This window comes from Babylonia areolata, chromosome 21, assembly GCF_041734735.1.
Source record: "Babylonia areolata isolate BAREFJ2019XMU chromosome 21, ASM4173473v1, whole genome shotgun sequence".
Lineage (NCBI taxonomy): Eukaryota > Metazoa > Mollusca > Gastropoda > Neogastropoda > Buccinidae > Babylonia > Babylonia areolata.
The window spans coordinates 27,915,322-27,923,657 of record NC_134896.1 but is presented as its reverse complement, the minus strand read 5'-3'; the positions used below and the strand labels follow the sequence as shown (position 1 = coordinate 27,923,657).

The 8,336-nt window shown below is 49.9% G+C and overlaps 1 protein-coding gene across 1 annotated transcript in view; it reads right to left on the bottom strand.

Annotated features, from left to right (window-relative positions):
* Window positions 1-497: 497 nt before the first annotated feature.
* Window positions 498-8,336, bottom strand: part of LOC143296446 (uncharacterized) — a 32,322-nt gene continuing 24,483 nt past the window's right edge. Inside the window, exon 4 of the mRNA XM_076608377.1 lies at window positions 498-1,438. Within this exon, the coding sequence (XP_076464492.1) occupies window positions 596-1,438 (843 nt within the window). The 3' untranslated portion in view covers window positions 498-595. The remainder of the gene's footprint in view (window positions 1,439-8,336) is intronic.

The following is an 8,336-nucleotide window of genomic DNA, read 5'->3' as shown; positions in this document are numbered from 1 at the left end:
ATTCTCTCTCTCTCTCTCTCTCTCTCTCTCTCTCTCTCTCTCTCATTCCCTGCATACCGCCTCCCCCCATCCCCGTCTCTCAAGATAATCATGCAACTGTTTTCTTTTCCACGTAACACATACGTCACATACTTACGCCTGTAAGAGGATCTGAAGATTTTATCGTTCAGTTTTCAGTCTCAATGATCCTTTACTCTTTGGCTACTCTGGATTGTTCCTCAAGAGTATCGTACCTTTGATCCATGAATGGATCAGTCACCAATGCGCTGAAGGCAATGACGAAGGAGCGCCAGACAGCGGTGTGAAAACGTCCACTTGATGATGCTGTGTCTGAACTGTCCAGTCCTGGCTCCAGCGGGCGCTCAGGCTTTACTGGCAAAGCGAGTCGCTGCAACAGAACAGGGATGAAGACACCCATCCCTCCCACCTCAACCGCCAGAAGTACCAGCCAAGCCCCTGGTGCTGGGGGAGGAGGGGGGTAGTGAGACAGGGAATCCCCGGACGTGAGAAACGGTGCGAGTTTGCTGTCAAGGGTGATGCAATGCAATGCCATGGCAGTGGAGTGATGAAGGTCTATGTTTTGTTTCTGTCTTTCTTAGAGACTCTGGAACCTCGGGGGCCAGCCGTTGCCGGCGTCTTTGTTGGGGCTGCCGTACTCCAGACAGTCGCCGTTGGCGGTAGGACGCATGCCGCCCAGCCCGTTGCCGTTGGCGGCGGGCAGCGAACCGTAGTGCGAGGTCATCTGCGTCAGCTGCCCGTTGCCCAGCGCCATGGCGTTGTGGCCGTGGTAGCCCTGCGCGGCCAGCGAGTGCGGGTTGTTGGACAGCGGCGCCATGGGCGCCATGTAGTCGGCCATGTTGCCGTAGTAGCTGTGGTGGTTGTAGCCCGTCTGGGCCGCGGGGGAGTAGGCGGTGGCCGGCTGGGTGCTGCCGTAGCTGGCCACGGGCATGTGTGTGTAGGCCGTGCCGCGCTGCATGCAGGCGCCGTTGCCCAGCATGTCGGCTCCCGGGGAGTTGCCCAGGGGGTTCCAGATGGAGCCCGAGGCGCCCACCGACAGCCCCGCGGCGGCCGCGCTGACGCTGTTGCCTGGCGGGGAGGGGGCCATGGCGGGGGGCTTGTACGGGTGGACCACCCCTTGAGGGGAGGGAGCGGCCGGGGGCAGGGTCGGCGGCGGGGGAGACTTGCTGACCTTGATGTTCTTGGGGCTGCCCGCCCCGCCGCCCCCGCTGCTCGACTGGGGGCTGCTGCTGCTGCCGCTGCTGCTGCCCGTGCTGCCCGCGCTGTTGGAGCCCGGGTTCCCCGCCCCACCCCCGGCGCCGCTGTTGGTGGTGGGGGTGGAGGAGGCGGAGGTGGGCGCGCCGCCGCTGCTCTGCTGCTTCTTCTGGTCCTGTGCCTTCTGCTGCTGGCGGCATTTGGCTCGCCGGTTCTTGAACCACACCTGTAACAAATCACGGCACCCCGCGTTCAGAACATACTGCTGCTGCTGATACTGATACTATACTGCAGTTAATAAATAACTATTCGAAAAATGCTTCGTTCTCACTTACGCACACATTATCTCTCGCATCTGAAACACACCACGCCACTCCGCTTTGAGAACGTACAACTGCTGCTGCTGCTACTACTACTACTACTACTGCTACTACAACTACTATTAAAGTATACGAAAAATGCCTGGTTCTCACTCGCGTACACACTTTCTCGCATCTGCAACACACTACACCACGCCTGGTTTTCACTCACGCGCACACTGTCTTTCGCATCTGGAATACAAAACGTCAGACCACTGAGAAACTACTACTACTACTACTACTACTACTACTACAACTACTATTACTATTACACGGTATCAAAAAATGCCTGGTTCTCATTCACGTACAAGCTGTTTCATGTGACTGAAATTTATCTGGAACTCCTTTATATATTTTCAGAAAACACACACACACACACACACACACACACACACACACACACACACACACACACACAACTCGACATCATACTGAACATTCTGTAATATTGGAATTCTTTTTTTACGCCCCACCCCTAATACACGCACATGCGCTCATAGCCACAGACAGACACTTGAATGTTCTACTGTCATCACCATAGACGAACGATTGACTGGAGGGTAACAACAATTTACGGTGTCTAAAAGAGTACCCAGGTAGAGAGAGATAGAGACAGAGACAGAGACATAGAGTCAGAGACAGAGAGAGACAGACAATGAGAGAGACAGAGACAGAGAGAGAAACAACTGACAATTCATTGACAATAACTTCTTTAGCTGTTATGCCAAAACAGTGCAATTTCTGATAATGAAATAAATCGAGAGGAAAAAAAACAAAAAAAACGGCAAAAAGAGAACAATTAACGAAGACTCACAACAGAGAGAGATAGACAGACAGACAGAGGGCAGAGGGGGGAGGGGGTAAAAAGAGAGAGATGCTTAAACGTGCTCACGTGAACGTGACAACAAAAAAAAGGACATCAAAGGACGACAGAACGACACAAACAACAACACGGCAAAGAAGCAAAGAGGACGGCTAAAAAACTTGGTGCAAAAGAAAACTGACTCAATCGGCAACTTTGGCTCCGGGTACGGTGTAAAAATTTTAATGCCATCGCTTTCATTGCACAGGAACCACCACCACACGCACTGACAAAGAACAGCGCAAAAGGAACATTGCACGCCCAGGCAATAAGGCAACTTTTTTTTTCTTTGAACATTCTCTCTCTCCCTCTCTCTGCCTTGCCTCATCTCCACACACATAAAATCAAACCATCTCCTCTTCCCCCCTCTCTTTTGCACACACACACACACAGACACACACACATACGCACGCACGCACGGACGAAGCCTGGCAGTGTTTCATTGTTGCCACCGGGTACAGGAAGCGCCAGAACGCCGTCGGAAGCGGCCATTGTCCCGAGCAGGCGGGTAGATATCCACCCGCCTCCATTCAGCGGGTGCAAACGCTGTTGAAGGCCTCCGCCAGGTCGATGGCGAATCAGGCTCTGCCAAGGCTCGCTCACTACACTTCCCCACACCCGGTTTTTTTCAGTGACAAGTGCGCTCTCTCTATCTCTCTCTCTCTCTTTCTCCACCTCTTGTGTTCTCGCTCACTTGTCACTCAGTGTGCGTGCGTGTGTGTGTGTGTGTGTGTGTGTGTGTGTGTGTGTGTGTGTGCGAAAGGAGGAAGGAAGTAGGCGTTTCAATGGCTTTTCTTGCTGCTGAGTCTGTTCTTTTCTTCTCTTTCTTTCTGTCTTCATTTCATTTTTATTATTTTCGGTTTCAACATCGAAAACAAGAGAACTGACGCAAAGAACTGTGCAACAAACACCACATACAGAGAGAAAGAAAAGAGTCGTGTATATCTTTTTTTATGCTCCCCAACGTACGTCTTCAAAGCTTCTTGAAAAACAACAACATGTATTCGTTCTATCGGTTCTCGTATTTCAGTTAAAAGAAAAAGAATGAAAGAGAGAGAGAGAGAAAAAAAAAAGGCTTAGGTACTGGCATCTTTGCTCCAGCCTTTTACTTTAAAACATGTTTCCCACACACTGGTGTGTGATCTTAGTCTGAAAACAAAAACAATAGTAACTGAGGGGGGAGAGAGAGAGACAGAGACAGACAGAGAGACAGACAGAGAGATAAACAGACACACACACACACACACACACACACACACACACACAGATGTGAAATTAATGAATTGTGGAGGGGCACTTCCACACGTCCGTCTCCTGCAAGCTCCATGTCCAAGAGAGGGACACAGAGAGAGAGAGAGAGAGAGGATGAGCGAAACAGAGAGAGCGGAGGGAGGGAGACAGAGACACCGAGGGAGACTAACAGAGATGCAAGACATCACTGTGTGGTGAACTGCCATGAGACGCAGAACAGGAGAGCGAAGGATCGAGGGGCGTATAACAGCCCTTCAGTCGACAAGGTCGCACAGATTGAAAAGCGCTATGTACACAGGCTAATTAACACTCCCACCACGCGCAAACACTCCGAATCTCGCTCTTTTTTTTTTCTTTTTTTTTTCTCCGCCACCCCTTCTCTCCCCTTTCACAAGCAGTCACCCCCCCACCCCTTAACTTCCGACAAAAGAGCAGCCAGAGAAAAGAGGCGACAAGGGCGAAAGGAAGTGCAAGACCTCGACCAATCGCAACGCGCGTTTCAGAAGCGTCATGGTAGCGTCGACAGAACTGAAGAATGGGAGGGAAAGTAGGAAGGAAGGAGGGAGGGAGGGAGAGAAGAGTTCGTGCGGACTGCCAATTGGGAAATTAATTAACCATGTTCGTCCATGTTGACGAAAGGAGCTGGGAGGGGTGGTGGAGGGTGTGTGTGTGTGGGGGGGGGGGGGGGGGGGGGGGGGGGGGGGGGGGGGGACAAGAAAGGTCTGTTGAAATCAGTCCCTTGGAGTGTCATTAAGGTCTGTGACTGTCAGTGGTGGGAGGTTTGTTTGACTTTTTCTTTTGGTCCGTTAGCGTGAGCGTGCGTGTTTGTGTAGTGTGTGTGTGTGTGTGTGTGTGTGTGTGTGTGTGTGTGTGTGTGTGTGTGTGTGTGTGAATAGAATAGAATAGATTAGAACAGAATATTTCATTGTCATAAAACCTTAAGGTTTCTAAGACACAATTAAACATAGACATGAATATATTAAGAAAAGAAACATTCATAAACAAATTTCGACAGCCTTGGCTGTAATTCTTTTAGAAGGATTAATTCACCAGGCATTGCATTTGGACGACATATATCGAAAAGGACTCTGTGTGTGTGTGTGTGTGTGTGTGTGTGTGTGTGTGTGTGTGTGTGTGTGTGTGTGTGTGTTACAAAACAAATCCTCCCAAATTATGCGCTTTTGGGTTGCTAGTAAGACGCATCAAAAATTACATCAATTCAATCATGCTGCCGATAAAAAAAAAAGTATCTCCCATACATTAAAAACTCGTGGAACCAAATTGATTTCGCAGCAGTCTTTCTGCATGCCCTGCCCTCAATCTGCCAATGTTCATCATTTATCTAACACTTATACTTTTGGACGAGGGACAACGTCCTTCACACACACACACACACACACACACACACACACACACACACACACACACACACACTGCATTCAGGGTACGTGCAACCGTAGAAGTGTTTCCTCAAAAATTATTTTACTTCACTTACTTTCCATTACTTATTTCAGGTTTGCTTCCATTTCTTAGCCTGGTTGCACCTTCTGTCATGGTATAAATAATAATAATAACAATAATGATAATAATAAAATCGTGCACATCGCTCACGACACGGCGGTGCATTCAAAAACCTTCTCCCCCTTAATTTAACCCCCTCACCCCCCAAGCTCCCTGAAAAGTCTTTACCTCCATGCCTCCCTTCCCTTCCCTTTCCCCCACCCCCACCCCGACCCCTCTCAACCCCACTCCCTCCAACTCACCAGACCCCGCGTGTTGGCACTGACCACAACCTGCACCACCACTATAGAGGTTGGTGGTTGGGGTGGCGGGGGGTGGGGGGGTGGGGGGGGGAGGATTGGGGAAAGACGGGATGACGGGGCAAAGAAAAACTTGAGCGCGCCTGGAAAAACACAGCGCTGAAAGGCACCCGGGGTGGGTTAAACGGGTAGACAATGGGGCCCACTTGTCCCCCACCCTTCCCGGCCCGCTGACAGATGTCAAGACGAGAGTTTGGCCCGGACTCTTGGTGGACAACTTGCTTTTGCAGGGGGCCAGCCGTCAACTGCTCTCGCAGGTGGGGGGAGGGGGGGGGGGGGGGGGGGGGGGGTCGGAGGTGGAGGAGGGAGGGATCGTGCCAGAAGAAAGTTCCCACGTCTGAATCGTCCCCGTGGAGTTGTTGTTGATGATGATGATGATGATGATGATGATGATGATTATTATTATTATTATTATCATCATCATATAATGTTTTTCTTCCCTCCCTTCTTCGTTATTTTCCTTTTGCTACAGAGAACTGATTTTTTTTACTCGACAAAGCCGTTACATCTTTCCTCAAATGATGCACGTGTCAAGACATTTCCCATTGTTGAAATCCTTCCCTTGGGATTTCTTAAAATTCTTTGTTCTTCTTTCATGGCGTCTATTGTGGCTGGGGCATATCCGACAACGCTTTTTTGTTTTTCCTTTTTAATCTCCACGAAGAATTCATCAAACTGAAACATACTTCTCACCCAACTCCCTTCCTTCCTCCCTTCGTTGTCTTTCCTTGTGGTTTATCGTCGTTTTATCATTTTGTGTTGGCGGCTTATCCGGTGTTGTATTGAAAAATGTGTCTGGAACTCTGGATGTTCGACGAAAATTATTCGCGTGTCAGAGAAATCGTTTAACGATAAAGGAAGCATCGACAGTTGTACTGGAGTCAAGAAAATGCGAAAGGTTTATTTCCTATACACACTGGCAACTATAAAGTAGCTCATTGTGGTCTGTTAAGTCGAGAAAACGACCAGAGTCAATCCCCAGCGGGAGGGCGATCTGGTATCTGTCACACACACACACACACACACACACACACACACACACACTCATCCTCCCCCGCCCCCCTACCTCCTGCCACCACCCCCTCACGCCACGCTGGGCTGTTTTCACTTGACCAACTTCACTTACCTGGCCACATAATGGACTGGGGGAGGGGGGCATAGAGGGAAAACTTTGGACAACCCGGGAACGTTATGGTCCTCCCCCGTGGCGGTACCCTTCACCCTGTGTACACATCAGACCCCCCCCCCCCCCCCCACCCACCCACCCACCCACTGCCCCTTGTCCTACCACTGCCACCCTGCCCTCCCCCACCCTCCAAACCACTATGTAGATATACATACCTTCCAGACCCACGCACCTACTACGACTGCCACCCTCCCAAGCCACTATGTAGATATACATATTCCAGACCCACGAACCCACGACTAGAAAAATAATATATACCAGTTCTGTTCACGCTTGTGTCTCTGGGTTTCCTGGTAAAACAAACAAAAAAAGAAAAACGGAACTGGGTGGTGTTGGGGGGAACTGTGCCGTTCACCCTACAGTGTTCGATTTTGTACTGTGTGTTCTGTCTCTCTCGTCATCTATGCCCTTGCGATCGTTCCCAATCCTTTCGTTTCTTCTGTTGGTGCTTAGACGTCTTGTCTAGTGTCTGTTGGAGTTGGTACAGCGATAAGATCTCCAGCTAATACAGTCCCTGAAGACAAACCTATGGTCGGAAACGTTGCACACCTTCTATTAAAAGTGAGTCTTATTTTACAACACACGGGGTGGTGGTGGTTTTTTGTTTGTTTGTTTGTTTTTTGTTTTGTTTTTTTAAATAAACTTTCTCCATTTGCTGTTGGAGTCTTGTAAGTATGCATGCCCCTGCAAGTTCCCCAATCCTTTGGATTCTACTTCTGTCAGTGTCTGTCTCCCTGTCTCGTCTGTGTCTCCAGGAGTTTGGTTGGCGGGTTTGTTTTTGTTGACTAGCGAGGTAGTCTGGTCGTTCGTTAGTGGGCTATACAGACAAATCGTTAAGTTAGGGATTATAACCGAACTCCCGAATGAGCGCGTCGCCAATTAAGCAACCCAACAGCTACACACCTTCTCTCTCTCTCTCCTCTCTCTCTCTCTCTCTTATTCTTCCCGTGTCAAAACTGAACAAGGTTCCATACCGCAGTGACGGGCGCAATAGCCGATTGGTTAAAGCGTTGGACTTTCAGTCTGAGGGTCCCGGGTTCGAATCACGGTGACGGCGCCTGGTGTGTAAAGGGTGGAGATTTTTACGATTTCCCAGGTCAACATATGTGCAGACCTGCTTAGTGCCTGAACCCCCTTCGTGTGTAAACGCATGCAGAAGATCTAATACGCACGTTAAAGATTCTGTAATCCATGTCAGTGTTCGGTGGGTTATGGAAACAAGAACACACCCAGCATGCACCACCCCCCGAAAGCGGAGTATGGCTGCCTACATGGCGGGGTAAAAACGGTCAGGCACGTAAAAGCCCACTCGTGTACATGCGAGTGAACGTGGGAGTTGCAGCCCACGAATGCAGAAGAAAAAAAAAATTACCGCAGTGCCCGACGTGCTGAGAAAGTGCCATTCCCCTATCTTGGCTGTGAGAAAGCTGTACTGCGCGATCTTACAGTCCTTGGCAATGGGCTTTCTAGCTGTCCCAAATGGTTGTCCGCTAGTGATTTAGTTTAACCACACACCACTGCAAACACATGGGGCAATGTAGGGAGCGTTTACGTCTTGAAGAACTTCTTGTTCTTGGCTTCTTGTTTTTGCCCCCACCACCCCTCCCCTTCAACCCCTTGCTCCCACCTGTGTGCGTGTGTGTGTG